At 41.8% G+C, this 19,622-nt stretch overlaps 1 protein-coding gene across 1 annotated transcript; it reads right to left on the reverse strand.

Moving 5' to 3' along the window:
* Positions 1 to 718: 718 nt before the first annotated feature.
* Positions 719 to 14,696, reverse strand: LOC137330981 (extracellular calcium-sensing receptor-like). The gene is made up of 6 exons (XM_067994558.1): positions 14,599 to 14,696; positions 10,668 to 10,956; positions 8,082 to 8,915; positions 7,235 to 7,462; positions 4,285 to 4,408; positions 719 to 1,688 (listed from the first exon to the last, which is right to left on the reverse strand). The coding sequence occupies exons 1-6, from the start codon at positions 14,673 to 14,675 to the stop codon at positions 775 to 777; spliced, it is 2,466 nt and encodes an 821-aa protein (XP_067850659.1). The 5' UTR covers positions 14,676 to 14,696; the 3' UTR covers positions 719 to 774.
* Positions 14,697 to 19,622: the final 4,926 nt, after the last annotated feature.

A 19,622-nucleotide genomic window follows, 5' to 3' on the forward strand; every position in this document is an offset into this window, starting at 1 on the left:
ATACTATGAAAGTCAAAAAAATCTAGAGTGAAAAAGGTTTAGTAAATCCCTAAAGCCGTTGGCTTGAAGTTCTTTGAGGACAGAAGGGACAGTGGGGAGAAGAATGCGATTAAAAGAAAATGCCATGGTGTGGAGCCATCGAAGGTAGGAGGTGACGGCTATTGTTGAGAGGTTTGTTAGTATAGCAAAATTCTATGATGGAAGCAGTAGATTTGAATAATGTTAACCCACTCGGGCGCATACAGCCACAACTACAAGATCTACGACCTCGACTATTTAAATGAGTTGATCCAAATTACAAACGAATCAGAAAGTTTATTATTTCTGCACATTCATTTAATAATTAACATGTTTCGCAGTGAAGCGCATATGGATCATATCCCTGACTGTCATTCATTGTTCAACGTATTGTATGTACCTTTTTTAGCATTTATTTTCGTCCTAACGGAATATGAGTAAATACTGTTAACCTTAATTGCATAATAACTAACAATTTCGTGATTTCGTGTTGAAACACCTGTTAAGATTACACTGTTCATTCAAAGTGCGTGATATTTAATATACAATTGTTTACATAATAGCTTAATAGTAAAAACAACGTTGATTATATACACTACTAAGAGCCTCCACTCATATTTTTTTCTCTAATAACAATGCCAGTTAGCATTACCATTACGATACTCTCATCTTAAACTATTTACATTTTAATCAGAATGATTTTCAGCTTCCACAAATACATTGAAAATCACACATCGCCTCGTACAGTTAACTTGGCTACAGTCTCTTTGAAGGTTCTTTCCCCATCAAAAATGTCTTCGTATTTTTTTCTGGTTCCAGCAATACAACGTAACATTTTGGAACAAAAATACAAAGGAGCAGCCCAAAATTAGAGGCCAAAATAGCAAAAACTTCTGCGGCGACCGTGTATTTTCCAGGAGAGCTTACATAAGCCGGGATAAAAGCTATCCAAACCGCACAAAATGTGAGCATGCTAAACGTTATGAATTTTGCTTCATTGAAATTATCGGGAAGTTTTCTTGCTAAAAATGCAAGCATAAAGCACACGCAAGAGAGAACGCCAATATAGGCAGAAACCAAGTAGAAGGCTGTTACAGACCCCACATCACATTCTAAAATGATAATCTCTTTATAGTATTTGGTGTTTTTCATGGGAAATGGAGGTGAAATAATCAGCCAGAGAGCACTTATTAACCCTTGAATAAATGTGAGGACAAAAACGCTTAATCGCTGTTGTGTAGCACCAAACCATTTCATCATGCTATTGTTTGGAACACTTGCGTTAAACGCCATCAGCACAATAATTGTCTTAACCAAAATACAGGAAATACATAGAACAAAGGAAATACCAAATGCTGTACGGCGTAACATGCACGACCACAGTGATGGTTGCCCAATAAATGTAAGGGAACACAAAAAGCAAAGTGTTATTGCAAAAAGCAGAAGGAAGCTTAGCTCGGAATTGTTTGCCTTCACGATAGGAGTGTCTTTATATTGTAAGAAAACGATTGCTATTGCTATAGCTATGCAGACTCCAACCAACGCAAGTGCCACTAATACCATTCCCAAGATTTCGGTATAAGACAGAAACTCAATTCCTTTTGGTGCACATTTGTCTCTCGACGGATTGGACCAGTATTCCGCAGGGCATTTGATACAGTCGATGGAATCTAAGATAAACCAATTCAAATTCTAAGTTGAAAATTGAATAATTTGCCAATATTTTTGAAATATATGCAACAAAGTTGGACCTGGCCTTGGATATAGCGAGTAAAATTTCGAAGATTGCGGATGATACAAAACTTGGCAATGCAGTAAATAGTGAGGAGGATCGTAGCAAACTTCATGAGGACATAGACAGACCGGTGAAATGGTTAGACGCCGAGCAGATGCAATTTAATGCAGATAAGTGTGAAGTGATGCACTTCACGAGGAACAACATGGAAAGGCAGTATAGTCTAAACGGTACTATTTTGAGGGGGTGCAAGAGCAGAGGGATCTGGGGGTGCATATTCACAATTCTTTGAAGGTGACAGGGCAAGTTCATAAGGTGGTTAAGAAATGATATGGGATACTTGTAAATAGGGGCATTGAATACGAAAACAAGGAAGCGCACTGGATACAGCAAAGGCTATGGGCCCCGACAACATCCCGGCTGTAGTGCTGAAGACTTCTGCTCCAGAACTAGCTGCGCCTCTAGCCAAGCTGTTCCAGTACAGCTACAACACTGGCATCTAACCGACAATGTAGAAAATTGCCCAGATATGTCCTGTCCACAAAAAGCAGGACAAATCCACTCCGGCCAATTACCGCCCCATCAGTCTACTCTCAATCATCAGCAAAGTGATGAAAGGTGTCGTTGACAGTGCTATCTAGCGACACTTGCGCATCAATAACCTGCTCACCGGTGCTCAGTTTGGGTTCCGCCAGGACCACTCGGCTCCAGACCTCATTACAGCCTTGGTCCAATCGTGGACAAAAGAGCTGAATTCCAGAGGTGAGGTGAGAGTGACTGCCCTTGACATCAAGGCAGCATTTGACCGAGTGTGGCACCAAGGAGCCCGAGTAAAATTAAAGTCAAAGGGAATCAGGGGGAAAACTCTCCAGTGGCTGGAGTCATACCTAGCGCAAAGGAAGATGGTAGTGGTTGTTGGTGGCGAATCATCTCAGCCCCAGGACATTGCTGCAGGAGTTCCTTAGGGCAGTGTCCTAGGCCCAACCATCTTCAGCTGCTTCATCAATGACCTTCCCTCCATCATAAGGTCAGAAATGGGGATGTTTGCTGATGATTGCACAGTGTTCAGTTCCATTTGCAACAGCTCAGATAATGAAGCAGTCCGAGCCCGCATGCAGCAAGACCTGGATAACATCCAGGCTTGGGCTCATAAGTGGCAAGTAACATTCGCGCCAGACAAGTGCCAGGCAATGACCATATCCAACAAGAGAAGGTCTAACCACCTCCCCTTGACATTCAACGGTATTACCATCGCCGAATCCCCCACCATCAACATCCTGGGGGTCACCATTGACCAGAAACTTAACTGGACCAGCCACATAAATACTGTGGCTACAAGAGCAGATCAGAGGCTGGGTATTCTGCAGCAAGTGAGCACCTCCTGATTCCCCAAAGCCTTTCCACCAACTACAAGGCACAAGTGAGGAGTGTGATGGAATACTCTCCACTTGCCTCGATGAGTGCAGCTCCAACAACACTCAAGAAGCTCGACACCATCCAGGACAAAGCAGCCCGTTTGATTGGCACCCCATCCCCCACCCTAAGCATTCACTCCCTTCACCACTGGCGCACTGTGGCTGCAGTGTACACCATCCACAGGATGCACTGCAGCAATTCACCAACGCTTCTTCGACAGCACCTCCCAAACCTGCGACCTCTATCACCTAGAAGGACAAGAGCAGCAGGCACATGGGAACATAACCACCTGCACGTTCCCCTCCAAGTCACACACCATCCCGACTTGGAAATATATCGCCGTTCCTTCATCATCGCTGGGTCAAAATCCTGGAACTCCCTTCCTAACAGCACTGTGGGAGAACCTTCACTACATGGACTGCAGCGGTTCAAGAAGGCGGCTCACCACCACCTTCTCAAGGGCAATTAGGGATGGGCAATAAATGCCGGCCTCGCCAGTGATGCCCACATCCCATGAACGAATAAAAAAAATGCTAAACTTTTACAAATCATTGGTTAGGCCTCAGTTGGAGTATTGCGTATAATTCTAGGCACCACGTTTTAGGAAGGATGTCACAGCCTTGGAGACGGTACATAGGATAATGCCAGAGATGAGGGACTTCAGTTACGTGGAGCGATTGAAAAAGCTGGGAATGTTCTCCTTAGAGCAGGGAAGGGTAACGGGAGATATAATAGAGATATTCAAAATAATCAGGGGTTTTGATGGAGCAAATAGGGAGAAACTTTCCCCTGGCAAGTGGCAACCAAAGGTCATAGATTTAAAATAATTAGCAAAAGAATGAGAGGGGAAATTAGGAGTTTTTTTTCACACAGAGGGTTGTTGAGATCTGGAAGGTACTACCTGAAAGGGTAGAGGATGTCGATTCTATAGGAACTTTGAAATGACAATTGGACAGGTATTTGAAGAGGACTAATTTGCAGGATTATGTGGTACTAAATTAGATAACTCTTTCAAAGAGCTGGCACAGGCATAACGGGCTGAATGGCCTCCTTCTGAGCTGTAAAATTCTGTAATTCTCTGATTCTATGAAAGTATCTTTTATGATTAAACGCACCTGTGATATTACTGATTTCCCCATCAGAACATGGAGTACAATCAAAACAACAAATGGGTTGTCCTTTCCTGACAAACTTTCTTGTTCCAAGAGGACAACTTTCAGTGCAAACTGCAAGAGGAACCTGATGATTAGGAAAATAAAAACAATATGTTATGGCATTGATATCTATATAAAGATTATTCGGATAGTGCACTTAATTATACACAGGACAAGTTTGATATAAACCAAAAACATTGTTACGTTTGTGTGTAAATCCTGTTTAACATTTATGGCCGGATGAAAAACAGGAAATACCGGATCAGCCTCCAATTTTACATTCAATGGAGTAGAAAAGAAAATGGGGCTCAAAAAAGGGTAGGCATTTCTGTGACCGCCGACATAAGTTCCGCATGGTGTGTTGCCTCTCTGGTGCCAGGGTAAAGGACATCAAGGAGAGGGTGCAGAACATTTTCCGGGGGGAAGGGGAACAGTCAGAAGTCGTGGTCCTTGTGGGAACCATTGACATAGGAAAGAATAGAGATGAGGTCCTTCAGCTAGCTTTTCAGGAGCTAGGGAGAAACTTAAAAAGCAGGACCTCAAAGGTAATAATCTCTGGATTACACCCAGTGCCACAGAACTGGAAGATTAGGCAGGTTAATGTGTGGCTCGAGACATGGTGCAGGAGGGAGGGCTTCAGATTCTTGGGGCATTGGGACCAGTTCTGGGGCAGGAGGACCCTGTTCAAGACGGACCGATTGCACCTCAACAGAGCTGGGACCAATGTCCTCGCGGGAAGTTCAACAGTGCTGCGGGGGATGGTTTAAGCTAATTTGGCAGAGGGGTGGGCACCAGGATGTAGCATTAGAAAGGAGAAATAAGACAAAGGATTAGGAGAGACAGCTAACCCTAGAGTAAGAAATGGTACAGTATTAGGTGGGATCAGACTAAGAGAGAAAACGAGAAGGTCCAAAATAGGTTTAAAGTGCATGTGTATAAATGCACAAAGCATGGTAAAGAAGGTTGGTGAGCTGCAGGCACAAACAGTGGGTGAAGAGAAGTAAGTATCAGTGGGGGAACATTTAGGGAACAGTGATCATAATATCATAAGGTTTAAATTAGTTATGGAAAAGGACAAGGAGCAATTTAGAATAAAAATACTTAATTGGAGGGGGGCCAATTTCAGTGGGCTGAGAACTTATCTGGCCTGAGTAGAGGAAGATGTAGTTCAGATACTGGATGGGATAAAAACTGATTAAGAGGACGTACTAGAAAGGCTAGCTCTACTTAAATTAGATAAGGCATCTGGTCCGGATGGGATGCATACTAGATTGCCAAGGGAAGTAAGGGTGGAAATTGCAGAGGTGCGGGCCATAATCTTCCAATCCTCCTTAGATATGGGGGTGGTGCCAGAGAACTGGAGAATTGCAAATGTTACACCCTTGTTCACAAAAGGGTGTAAGGATAAACCTGGCAACTACAGTCCAGTTTAACCTCAGTGGTGGGGAAGCTTTTAGAAACGATAATCCAGGACAACATTAATTAGTCACTTACACAAGTGTGGATTAATAAAGGAAAGCCAGCACGGATTTGCTAAGGGCAAATCGTGTTTAACTAACCTGATTCAGCTTTTTGATGAGGTAACAGAGAGGCTTGATGAGGGCAGTGCTGTTGATGTTGTGTATATGGACTTTCAAAAGGCGTTTGATAAAGTGTGACATAATAGGCTTGTCAGCAAATTTGAAGCCCATGGAATGAAAGGGGCAGCGGCAGCATGGAAACGAAATTGGCTGAGTGACAAGAAACAGAATGCAGTAGTGAACGGTTGTTTTTTGGACTGGAGGAAGGTATAGAGAGGTGCTCCCCGGGATTCGATACTAGGACCACTGCTATTTTGATATATATTAATGACTTGGACTTGGGTTTGCAGGGCACCATTTCAAAATTTGCAGATGACACAAAACTTGGATGCGTAGTAAACAGTGAAGAGGATAGTAATAGACTTCAGGAAGATATAGACAGACTGGTCATATGGGCGGACACATGGCAAATTAAATTTAATGCGGAGAAGTGCAAAGTGATATATTTGGCAGGAAAAATGAGGAGAAGCAATATAAACTAAATGGTACAATTCTTAAGGGGGTGCGGGAACAGAGAGACCTGGGGGTATACGTGGACAAATCTTCGGAAGTGGCAGGACAGATTGAGAAAGCAGTTAAAAAAGCATACGGGATCCTGGGCTTTTTAAATAGAGGCAAAGAGTACAAAAGCAAGGAAATTATGTTGAACCTTTATAAAACACTGTTTCGGCCACTGTTGGAGTATTGTTTCCAATTCTGGGCACTGCACTTTAGGAAGGATGTGAAGTTCTTAGAAAGGGTGCAGAAGAGATTTACTAGAATGGTTCCAGGGATGAGGGACTTCAGTTACCTGGTTTGGCTGGAGAAACTGGGGCTGTTCTCCTGAGAGGAAATTTGATCGAACAGTTCAAAATCATGAAGGGTTTAGATATAGTAAATAAAGAGAAACTGTTCCCATTGGTGGAAGGGTCGAGAACCAGAGGACACAGATATAAGGTGATTGACAAAAGAACCAAAGGCGACATGAGGAGAATCATTTTTACGCAGCAAGTAGTTATGGTCTGGAAAGCACTGCCTGAAAGGGTGGTGAAAGCAGATTCAATTGTAGCTTTCAAAAAGGGATTGGATAAATACTTGAAGGGAAAAAAATTGCAGGGTTACGGGAAAAGAGCAGATGAATGGGACTAATTGGATTGTTCTTACCAAGAGCCGGCAAGGGATCAATGGGCCGATTGGCCTCCTTCCGTCCTGTAACTATTCTATGATTCTATAAAGGACGGCCGATCCAATCCATTTTACATCATCACTGAAAGCTATTATATAACAATTATTATATATACGTCTTACATTTATTGCAGAGCAGAAGTTTATTATTGTCCTTGTAAGCATACCTTACTTTGGCCGCCACTCCATTCTATAGCTCTTCGATTCAACACAACTTCTTGGCCTTGAGGCGCAGATCCGTCATAATAGCCAATGGTCTGAATTTTTGCAAACCCTTTTGAATTAATTTGCCAGTTTACTAAATCATATGTACCGATTGCGTCCCCATTCTCATCAAAATAAACACTGTCACCGCTCTTCGTTCTAAAATGTACTGATTGCATATAATGCAACACCTGTTGCAGAAGGGAAAGGAAAATCATAAGCCATTGGAATGATCTAGATGAGGAGTTTTAGATGATCGAACGTAGAAAGAGAAAAACTATTTCCTCTGGTGCGGGAGACCAGACCAAGGGGGCATAACCTTAAAATTAGAGCTAGGCATTTCAGTGGTGATGTCAGAAAGCACTTCTCCACACAAAGGGGTAGTGGAAATCTGGAACACTCACACAAAAAGCTGATGAGGCTGGGGGTCAATTGAAAATTTTAAAAAGTGAGATTGATAGATTTTTGTTAGGCAATGGTATTCAGGGTTACAAAACCAAGGCTGGTAGATGGCGTTAAGCTGCAGGTCAGCCATGATCTAATTGAATGGCGAACAGGCTCATGGGGCTGAATGGGCCGCTCCTGTTCTTATGTTCCTATTAGGACGCGCACATGCAAATACTGACACAAACATTAACATGTATTTTTTATAATATCTATTGTGATACCTTAAGTGATATCGGAAATTATATAATCATAAATAATTGCATATGCATTCCGAATTATTTACTTCATCTGCAAAAAGTGTGTTATGCGGTCAAGTAAATGCATCAATTCTGAAAGGAATTGATGAGCCTATAATGTACTTACCTGCCACGGTTCGAAATTGGAAACTTGCGCACAAGTCTTATTTACAAATGGCCCATTACCATTTTCACATGCAAACATATTGTGAAACGCGTGGGCTAAAGCATACACTGCTTTATACACGTTGTAGGTAGACCCGTCTGTCTGTAGGTCAGAATATGCATTTTGTAATTCTTCTAAATGTTCTTTTCCGGTACATCGCTGCATTTTCGTCGAATCGTTTGCTTGACTTGCGGCGTTTCCTGACTTTAAACTACATCGAAATGCCGTTTCCCAAAACTCTTTCACTAAAACGTTACCAGGAAGCAAGAAAGGGTTAACTTTAAGTAAAAACTCCCGCAGTCCCGGTATCTCTGACCGACGGATTGCCGCCCCGATGGTTCCAACCAGAACTTTCACGTTCTCTTCCGGAGCAAGAAGTTCTGACGTAACCCAGGCTTCGCTTCCTATCCATTGAATACCAGTGACGTTTTGACGTAACAGTTCCCGCAACAAAATACGCATTTCTCGCGTGGCAGAAAAGGCAACTATAACTTTTGTGGTTGATTTCTTAATGACCTCTACAATTTTAATTATTTTCTCCCTGGGGTCAGTTCTGTAAAAAGATTCGGAGAAGGCAATGCAGACTCCCAGCTTCTCGACTGTTTCTCTGAACGCTTGCATTCCAAAATTTCCGTAATCGTTGTTGATTCTAATTGTTCCAATCCAAGTCCATCCAAACTTTTTAACAAGCTGAGCTAAAAACTTGGACTGATGATAGTCACTTGGTATCGTTCTATAAAATGTTGGGTATTCTTGTTTATTACTGAGGCACGCACACGTGGAAAAGTAACTGACCTGCAGTACAGTTAAACAGAAAGTACATCGTAAGATCCACAGCGATATTTACAGTCCGGAAGGCAAGCCGTTAAAATCGTCACCTGTGAACATTCCATGCAAAATGCTCCATCTTATATATTTAGGTTTTCTGCACGTATACACGTTTGTTCAATCGTCAGGATGGCCACCAGACCCGTTGCCGGGTGCATAACACCTGGTTGCTATGACGTGTCTGCTAGAGGGAACTAGAAAGTACATGACAGGAAAATGCTATTAATGTCCATCAGGCCGCTCCAAAATTAGTAAAAAAAAATCATACACTATCATATCTCTCAATTGCCCTCCGAGCCAAATATTAGAAGCCATGGTCTAAAATAACGTTTAACATCTTAATCTTAATCTGAAAGCTTTCCTTTTCTCTCTGCGAATTTAACGGAAATCGTAAAGCATCGTGTATCAGAACGGGAGAACTATTCCTTAAGCGTTCATGCTGACACCCACGGCCCATATTTTAGGGCCCATGACTTACATTTCTATCATGTTTTTTTTTTATTCGTTCACGGGATGTGGGCGTCGCTGGCAAGGCCGGCATTTATTGCCCATCCCTAATTGCCCTCGAGAAGGTGGTGGTGAGCCGCCTTCTTGAACCGCTGCAGTCCGTGTGGTGACGGTTCTCCCACAGTGCTGTTAGGAAGGGAGTTCCAGGATTTTGACCCAGCGACAATGAAGGAACGGCGATATATTTCCAAGTCGGGATGGTGTGCGACTTGGAGGGGAACGTGCAGGTGGTGTTGTTCCCATGCGCCTGCTGCCCTTGTCCTTCTAGGTGGTAGAGGTCGCGGGTTTGGGAGGTGCTGTCGAAGAAGCCTTGGCGAGTTGCTGCAGTGCATCCTGTGGATGGTGCACACTGCAGCCACAGTGCGCCGGTGGTGAAGGGAGTGAATGTTTAGGGTGGTGGATGGGGTGCCAATCAAGCGGGCTGCTTTATCTTGGATAAAGATGTAGTGAGTTAACACTGTAAACTATCGCTATTTTATTGATCTTTGTTGCAACTGACTTTATCCAATCAATTGTTATTCCATTGCTTGCTTCTTGTTAAGCAGCATCAAACGTACAATATGCAATGAGCATAAAATAAAACTTCAGAAGATTACACTCAACCGCACCAATCGAATCTCTCAGTTTCCATCATTGTCGGATTATTCCTGGGTGACACCGCCAAATTTAGGCCAGCTAATGTCGAATTTAACGCTATTATGATCTGTATGTTTATCGGAGGAACCAGGATTGAAGTCCCAACTAAGTTGAGTTGGGATGCCCTCGGGAGGCAGACCGAATGCTCGTTATTTTTGGTTAGGTTCCAATCCTGGTTCGACCAGTGATATAATATTCAATATCCTCTCGATTACATCCGTGAATTGAATTGGTGAAGAAGGAATTAAGTATAATAGAATCTTGTAAACTCAAAGAGTATAACATAAGAGCAAGTCCATTTAACGGGAAGCTAAATAATATATGAAGAAGAAAGGAAAAGAAGGATATGTTGATAGGTTAGATGGAGCAGAGTGGGGGCGGCTCGTGTGAAGCATACACACCGGCATAGACCAGTTGGGCCCAATGACCTGTTTCTGTGCTGTAAATTATAAGTAATTCTATATAAGTGATTGTACATAGATTTTTCTTCAGGATTTATATGAAACATATCTCGTACCTTGTTCTGCTTAGAAAATATACTTATAAACGTTATACTTTTATAACAAATCTCCTTACCAATGGGATTCTGAAAGGACCAATTAATCTTGTTACTGCTATGGATTCTGAAGATGATCCGCCACCAATTAGAGCTGGCACAATGCGACTTCCTCCGCATTTTTCATCAAGAGATTGGTCTTTGCCATTGATAAGTGTCAAGGCTGCTTTTGTCGCAATGGTGGGCGAAGAACAATCATCGTAAATTCTGTAGCCCAGCGTAACATTGGGAAGCAGTGCAGAATTCTGGTTTATTTCTTCTATGGCAAAGATCATAGTCTGCACAAGGCGAAAAGCTCTGAAATCAAATCTGGGATATGCAAATAATTTCAGAGTTTACGTTCCTCAAATCACTTAGCTTCAGCACACAGCTATGATTTTTTAAAGAAAAAGTCAATTTACGTATATTCTAAGTACACACTTCCTGAAGATAGATATTTCTAATATTTGAATATTAATGCAGCAGAAAAATATATAGCTGTTGGTATAAGGAGAGTCAACTTTATTGCTCTTCCATAATCAGACTTTTAGTCACATTTTTAAGACGTCGCGTCAAAATTTTGATCGTACGTCATAGTATCATAGTAGGTACAGCACAGGAGCAGGCCATTCTGCCCATCCTGCCTGTGCCAGCTCTTTGAAAGAGCTATCCAATTAGTCCCATTCCCTGCTCTTTCACCATAGCTTTGTAAGTATTGTCCCTTCAAGTATTTATCTAATACCCTTCCGAAAGTTACTGTCGAATCTGCTTCCACCACCCTTTCAGGCAGTACATTGCAGACCATTACAACTAGCTGCATAAAAAAATGTTACCTCATGTTGCCTCTGGCTCTCTTACTAATCACCTTAAATCTGTGTCCTCTGGCTACCGACCAGTCTGCAACTGGAAACAATTTCTCCTTGTTTACTCTGTCAAAACCGTTCGTGATTTTGAATACCTCTATCAAATCTCCCCTTTACCTTCTCTGTTCTAAGGAGAACAACCGCAGCTTCTCCAGTCTCTCCACATAATTGAAGTCCCTCGTCCCTGACACCATTCTAGTAAATCTCCTCTGCACCCTCTCTAAGGCCTTGACATCCTTCCTAAAGTGTGGTGCCCAGAATTGAACACAATACTTCAGCTGAGGCCTAACCAGCGTTTTATAAAGGTTTAGCATATCGTCCGTGCTTTTGTACTCTATGCCATTATTAATAAAGCCCAGGATCCGATATGCTTTTTAACAGCCTTCTGAACTTGTCCTGCCATTTTCAAAGATTTGTGTATGTGCACCCCTAGGTCTCTCTCTTTTCCTGCACCCCCTTCAAAATTTTACCATTTAGTTTATATTGTGTCTCCACGTTTTTCCTACCAAAATGCATTACTTCACACTTCCTTGTGTGAAATTTCATCTGCAATGTGTCTCCCCATTTCACCAGTCTGTCGATGTCCTCCTGAAATCTGTATACCCTCTATACCCAAGTCCAGGTCATTAATATATATCAAAAAAAGCAGTGGTCCTAGTACTAACCCCTGGGGAACACAGCTGTAGTCTTCACTCCAATTTTAAAAACAACCGTTCACCACTACTCTCTGCTTTCTGTCCTTTAGCCAATTTTGTATCCACACTGCCACTGTCCCTTTAATCCCATGGGCTTTAATTTTGCTAAAAAGTCTATTATGTGGTACTTTATCAAATGCCTTTTGGAAGTCCATATGCACATCAACCGCACTACCCTCATCAACCCTCTCCGTTACTTCATCAAAGAACTCAAACACGATTTTCCTTTAACAAATCTGTGCTGACTTTCATTTATTAGCCCATACTTTTCCAAGTGCTAATTTGTTTTTTCCGGGATTATTGTCTAAACTTTTCTCCACCACCAACGTAAGGCTGACTGGCCTGTAATTTCTGGGTTTAACCCTCTCCCCTTTTTTGAACAGGGGTGTAACATTTGCAATCCTCCAGTCCTCTGGCACCATCCGCATATCTAAGGAGGATTGGAAGATTGCAGCCAGAGCCTCCGCAACTTCCACCCTTTTTTTAATTCATTCATGGGATGTGGGCATTGCCGGCAAGGCCAGCATTTATTGCCCATCCCTAATAGTCTTTGAGAAGATGGTGGGGAGCTGTCTTCTTGAACTGCTGCAATCCGTGCGGTGAAGGTACTCACTATTAGGTAGGGAGTTCCAGGATTTTGACCCAGTGATGATGAAGGAACGACAATACATTTCCAAGTCAGGTGGTGTGTTACTTGGAGGGGAATGTGTAGGTGGTGTTGTTCCCATACGCCTGCTTCCCCTGTCCTTCTGGGTGATAGAGGTCGCGGGTTTGGGAGATGCTGTCGAAGAAGCCTTGGCAAGTTTCTGCAGTGCAGCTTGTAGATGGTGCACTCTGCAGCCACGGTGCACCGGTGGTGCAGCGAGTGAATGTTTAAGGTAGTGGATGGGGTGCAAATCAATCGGGCTGCTTTGTCGTAATGGTATCGAGTTTCTTGAGTGTTGTTGGTGATGCTCTGATCCAGGCAAGTAGAGAATATTAACATCGCATTCCTGATTTGCGCCTTTTAAACTTAGGTTTAGTACTTCCTTCACTAACCTAGGATGCACCCCATCTGGAGCAGGTGGCTTTTCTACTTTGAGTATTGCCAATCTTTTAAGTATCTCCTCCTTATCTATTTTTATCCTCACCAATATCGCTACTACCTCCCACTTTACTGCTACAATGGCAGCATCCTCTTCTCCAGTGAAGACGGATGCAAAGTAGTCATTTAGTGCCTCAGCCATGCCCTTTGCCTCCACAAGAAGATTGTCCCCAATCAGACCCACGCTTTCTATGACTACCCTTTTACTATTTAGCTGTTTATAAAAGACTTTTGGGTACCCTTTTATGTTAGCTGCTAATTTATTTTCATATCCTCTTTGCCCCCTTATTCAGTTTATTAGATCTCCTCTGTACTTTCTGTATTCAGCCTGGTTCTCTACTGTATTATGAACCTTACATTCATGAAAAGCCTCCTTTTTCTGTTCCATTTTAATCTCTTATGTTTATCCATCCATGGAGCTCTATCTTTGGATGCTCTTCCTTTCCCCTCATAGGAGTGTGACTACTATGTGCCCGAACCAACTCCTCCTTGAAGGCCTCCCATTGTTCAGTTACACTTTTGCCTACCAATTTTTGATTCCAATCCACCTGGGCAAGGTCCCTGTTTAACTTACTGAAAGTTGTCTCCTCCGGTTAAGCATTTTCACCTAATAATATTATGATCACCGTTCCCCAAATACTCCCCCATTAAAACATGCTCCACCTGCTCCACTTCATTCCCCAGAACCGGATCCAACACTGTTCCCTTCGTGGTTGGGCTGGAAAAACATTGTTCCAGAAAGTTCTCTTGAACACATATCAGGAATTCCTTTCCCTCTTTGTCCTTTACACTGCAAGTTTCCCAATCGATATTGGGATAATTGAAGTCTCCCATTACCAGTGCTCTATAGCTCTTCCATTTTTCCGTAATTTGCCTGCAAATGTTCACCTCTATCTGCTACGTGGCTACATGCTTCCTGCAGGGATACTCTTAAAAACAATTACTATTAACTACATGGCATAATAATTTTCAATCCGTTAAGTGAAGCAATGTTTTTAAAGTTATTCTTAAAATGCAAATTATATTCTTAACTCTGAACTGTTATTACTTGCTACCCTTTTCGTTACGTTTTTGAACACACATATTTTTACATCGATCCTTCTATCGCTTGCTGCGTAAAATCTAGAAAAATGTCGGGTATGAGAAATGTAGCATTCCACAGAAAAGAAATAAGCAACTTTAAGCACATTAGATAGTTTGACACTTGACCCAGATCCTAATGACGACTTCCATCTGCGGCAAATCTACACAATTTTCAGTAACCAGATTACCAACAGAATTGTATAATAAATGTTTGAAGTGATACTTGTTCGTAACGCTCTGAACTGACCTTTTGCATTGTGTTTCTCCTGGTGCATTTGTAAATGGATAAGCACGTTCCAGCCTGTCTGAGTGTACGTTAAACATTCCGCCTAAGATGACTTCGCCCTCCTCAGTTGTGTCCCTCAGGTTGAACTTTCCGTGAAGCTTACATATTGGTTCGTAGGTAGACCAAACAGGAAACGCAAACAGTAACCCCCAAAACAAAACGTTCATTGTGACATTTATGTTTAACGGTTACTATTACATCTGTAGGAATATAATCTGGGTGTGATATATATCACTGACAACACAGATTGATGGGTAATTTCAGCTTTAATTCATTTTAAATGGTCATTAACCATCACTCTATATATTTGAACTCCCAAAAGAAAAGAAATTCAACTGCCTGCGGAAACTAAATAATTTTATCAATCCTCACGAACATTTGTGTCACTCTTTCCTGGCAGATTGCCATTCCTGATCCCAAATGTCTGTTTATCAGTCTAAAAGTTAATCAATTATGTATATTAGCGCTGGCGTCTTCCGTATAGCATCTTAAAATAGACTCAAACAGTTTGCAATGGCTTTTTCATTCATTTTGAACCCTGTAAGATTCGGTATAGTGTGGGAATGATTGAAAACGGTTCCTACAAAACGCTCTTTTGTTACAGAATAGTGAAATCGTTAATCAGGACACGCCCAACTAAAGCTCAATAAAACTTTCTGAATTTCGTGGAATTGCAGCAGGCAGACATAAAAAGATTCGCCTCCCATTCACAGAATACCTGGCATTCTTAAAATTATCGTGAAATTTCAGCCGTGTTTCGGTCAAACTTTTAAACATTCAATCGAAGGGCCAAAGAAAAATGTAAATACACCAAAATGAATAATGTCAAATATATGCGCCCCTACGTGGTAATCGCACATAAATTAAAGGAATAAAAAAAACGCCGGCTCAGAAACCTTTCCTAAATCTGATGATGGTTGCTTTATGGGAGTAATGATTGCCTAAATGGTGCAGCTTACTAATAACCAGGTATCACAGTTACCACAATGCCTTCGTATTGGCGTTGACTGCTCAAACCCCTAGGATTTGATGCGCTCGTGAATTATTGCAAAGTCGATTCATAGTTGTTTAAAGATAACTGTTTAAGGATAGTGGCATCGATTTGTAATGAATTGATTCTTCACAGTTCAATAAAAGAAAGGGGAACGCAGCCATGGTTTAAAGAATTAGAATCACTGACTCGTCCAATCGTGCAAATTACAGCACAGTAGGATTCTGCCTCCCCTTCTGCCCGTGTCAGTGCTGACTCTTCAACTAGAGCTATCTACTCTAAAACCATTTGTATGCTCCTCCCGCAAATCTTTTCCTATTAAAATATATATATGCTTTTATTTTAAATGATATTATAGTGTCTTACTCAATAGTCACATTTGGTAAAGCATTCTACGTTCTAATATTGTTCGTACGTTCACTTCCCTTTCGAAAAACACCGCTTATTAGACCCCCAACCCTCTCTGCTGCAGTATAAACACTCAAGTTTTCGATCCTTTTTTCCGTGCCTATAAACCTTCAATCCTGGTATCTTTGTGAGGTGTCCTTGTTGTATCTTTCTGAAGACTCTACTATCCTCTTATAATTGGATACAAAGAATCTGCAGTAAAACTTTAAAGGTATGAAAACATGATAATAAAAGGACAGGACAATGGGCCTTTGTATAATGAACAAATTAAATGAATTTGAGTTCCAATTCTCTGAATGTGTTCTGAACACAACAGTTCAGCTCTCTACGTGATCAATAGACAAACTAAATTTATAAAGGGTATTAGGACAGGTTGGTACTTTCAGAGAGCATGAAGTGACACTGAATGTGTTGTGAGATGTTCTCAGTCAGTTTTCTATATGTGCGGTTCTACCCAGGATTCTCCCACTTCTGAATTACCTTAATACTAGAGCGGCGAAATATTTCGTTTGATATTCTGGCCAACCAAACGGAGCATTTCTGCACCTCTCAGCTCCACATTCAGGTAAGTATTTTTTAACAAACTTACTTTTTTAGTGGCAGCCTTGAGCAGCCCCTTTAGGGACCACTGATTAGGCCGCATATAGACACATTTTCCTGAATGCAGCGGGCCTAGCACTGCGTAAGTGGTCGGCCAATTTTAGTAAGGTGGTCTCACATGAGCTTTGGGACACCGATATGCATAAGAAAAAGGGCCAAACGCCTCTTCCAGGTGCCGACCCTGGACGCCTCATTTTCTGCCTTGACCAAAATGGAGGGCAGCGCACTTTCAGTTCAGAATATGCGCGCGAATGTTACCCGCCATATTGGATGTTTTTTTATGCCTGTAAAACTAATTTCGTGTCTGTGTAATCTTGAATTAAATTACAACCATAGATATTTTTCAACTTCTCCCTTGGCAAGTTGCAGCCCACCAATTAGCATATGTCCCTTCTATGCTTATTTGCAATGTGTCGTACATCCCATTTGTTGGCATTGGACTTCACGAGCTACTGATCAACCCAGTCGTGCATCCAATCAAGTTTTTCTCCAGCCAGCCTCCCTTCGCTTGGTGTCATGTGCGAATTTAAGGATGTTGCACTGAAACAATGAGGACAAATTTATCTTAACCCGCCAGTCAAGAAACAGACCAGCCCCACCTGATGTTACTCTCCATTGTAAATTGTGAGGTAGAAAGTCCGTCGCAAGATGCGTCATTGCAGCAATTTATGAGTAAGATAAAATGTGAAATAGATTACATTCAAAACTAAAAAATTTAGTTATGGTATCAAATTGCGTCATGCCATGGCCTGTTTTAAGGATAGAAGTTGTTCCTTGTATTATTTGATTCTCTCTTAGGGTTTACGGTAATTATTTTTTCACTTGAAACAAGTCCTGAACAAAATTAGAAATAAATTGAGGCAGGTGTCTCAATGAACAAAATAAATGAATACTGCAATCAACAAAATATAAAAGGCTACAGGGCAACCCTCGAGATAAAAAAAAACAATCCACTGTTCTTAATTGTTATATGTGGTATAATTTTAGTGTCAGCATTTAACATTTCAGCTTGACAGAGTTCAGTATCGTACTTAATTGCCTTCCTTTGATTATAAAGCAAACACACCTGAACTATATTCAGCTTGGTGCCGAGCGGTATAAAGTGTACATAACCCTAGTTTTTAGATAAACTCTACGAAATTAAAAATTCAGTCGGTTCTACGTGAGAGCCTACGTTCAGATGGCTTCTATGTGCCAACTGTGTGGCAGCTGAAATAAAATGGCTGGTTACCATTAACGTTGTCAAATCGTAACATGAAAAATTAAGTGAATTTGGACAATGTTTTCCTTTTTATTATTTACTCCATTACAAGGTAGAAATTACTGCCATCAGACTGGTAGTAAGAAAGTCTAATGCCTTGGCATGACATTGCTCTTCATAGAATCATAGAATCACAGAAATTTACGGCACAGAAGGAGGCCTTTCGGCCCATCATGTTCATGCCGGTCGAAAAATAACTATCCAGCTTAATCCCACTTGGTCTATAACCCTGTAAGTTACAGCACTTCAAGTGCACATCCAAGTACTTTTTAAATGAGTTGAGGGTTTCTGCCTCTACCACCCCTTCAGTGAGTTCCAGACCCCCACCATCCTCTGGATGAAAAAAATTCTCCTTAGCTCCCCTCTAATACTTCTACCAATTACTTTAAATCTGGGCCTCCTGGTCACTGACCCTCTGCTAATGGAAATAGGTCCTCCCTATCCACTCTATCTAGTCCCATCATAATTTTATATACCTCAAATCAATCTCCCCTCAGCCTCCTTTGTTCCAAAGAAAATAACCCCAGCCTATCCAATCTTTTCTCATAGCTAAAGTTCTCCAGCCCTGGCAACAGGCTCGTAAATCTCCTCTGTACCCTCTCTAGTGCAATTACATCTTTCCTGTAATGTGGTGACGAGAACTGTACACAGTACTCAAGCTGCGGCCTAACCAATGTTTTATACAGTTCTAGCATAACCTCCCTGCTCTTAAATTCTATGCCTCGGCTAATAACCACTTTATCTACCTGACCTGCTACCTTCAGGGATATGTGGACATGCGCTCCAAGGTCCCTCACTTCCTCAACACCTCTCAGTATCCTCCCATTTATTGTGTATTCCATTGCCTTATTTGCCCTCCCCAAATGCATTACCTCACACCTCTCTGGATTGAATTCCATTTGCCACTTTTCTGCCCACCTGACCAGTCCATTGATATCTTCCTGCAGTCTACAGCTTTCCTCCTCACTATCAGCCACATGGCCAATTTTTGTGTCATCTGCAAACTTCTTGATCAAGCCCGGCACATTCAAGTCCAAATCATTAATGCATATCACAAAAAACAAGGGACCTAGTACTGAGCCTTGTGGGACCCCACTGGAAACAGCCTTCCAGTTGCAAAAACACCCATCAACCATTACTCTTTGCTTCCTGCCACTGAGCTAATTTTGGATCCAACTTGCCACTTTCCCTTGAATCTTTTCGGCTTTTACTTTTTTGACCAGTCTGCCATGTGGGACCTTGTCAAAAGCTATGCTAAAATCCATGTACACTACATCAAACGTGCCACCCTCATCGGCCCTCCTTGCTACCTCCTCAAAAAATTCAATCAAGTTCATCAGACACGACCTTCACTTAACAAATCCATGCTGACTGTCCTTGATTAACCTGTGCCTTTATAAATGACGATGTATGCTGTCCCTCAGAATTGATTTTAATAATTTGCCCACCACCAAGGTTAGATTGACTGGCCTATAATTACTCAGTCTATCTTTTTCTCCCTTTTTAAACAACAGCACAATGTTAGCAGTCCTCCAATCCTCCGGCACCACACCTGTAGCCAGGGAAAATTGGAAAATGATGGTCAGAGCCTCTGCTATTTCCTCCCTTGCTTCTCTTAGCCCAGGATACATTTCATCCGGGCCTGGCGATTTAACTACTTTCAAGGGTGCTAAACCCTTTAATACTTCCTCTCACTATGTTTATTCCATCCAATATTTCACATTC

This window comes from Heptranchias perlo, chromosome 13, assembly GCF_035084215.1.
Source record: "Heptranchias perlo isolate sHepPer1 chromosome 13, sHepPer1.hap1, whole genome shotgun sequence".
NCBI lineage: Eukaryota > Metazoa > Chordata > Chondrichthyes > Hexanchiformes > Hexanchidae > Heptranchias > Heptranchias perlo.

What these genes read in the sequence shown, in the direction of transcription:
- LOC137330981 (XM_067994558.1), bottom strand. Translation starts at nt 14,675, where the DNA reads ATGTTTAACGTACACTCAGACAGGCTGGAACGTGCTTATCCATTTACA. An exon ending in GGAGTGGCGGCCAAAGTAAG is followed by an intron (nt 4,409 to 7,234) that starts GTATGCTTACAA and finishes CCTAATCATCAG; the next exon opens with GTTCCTCTTGCAGTTTGCAC. An exon ending in GGAAATCAGTAATATCACAG is followed by an intron (nt 1,689 to 4,284) that starts GTGCGTTTAATC and finishes GGTTTATCTTAG; the next exon opens with ATTCCATCGACTGTATCAAA.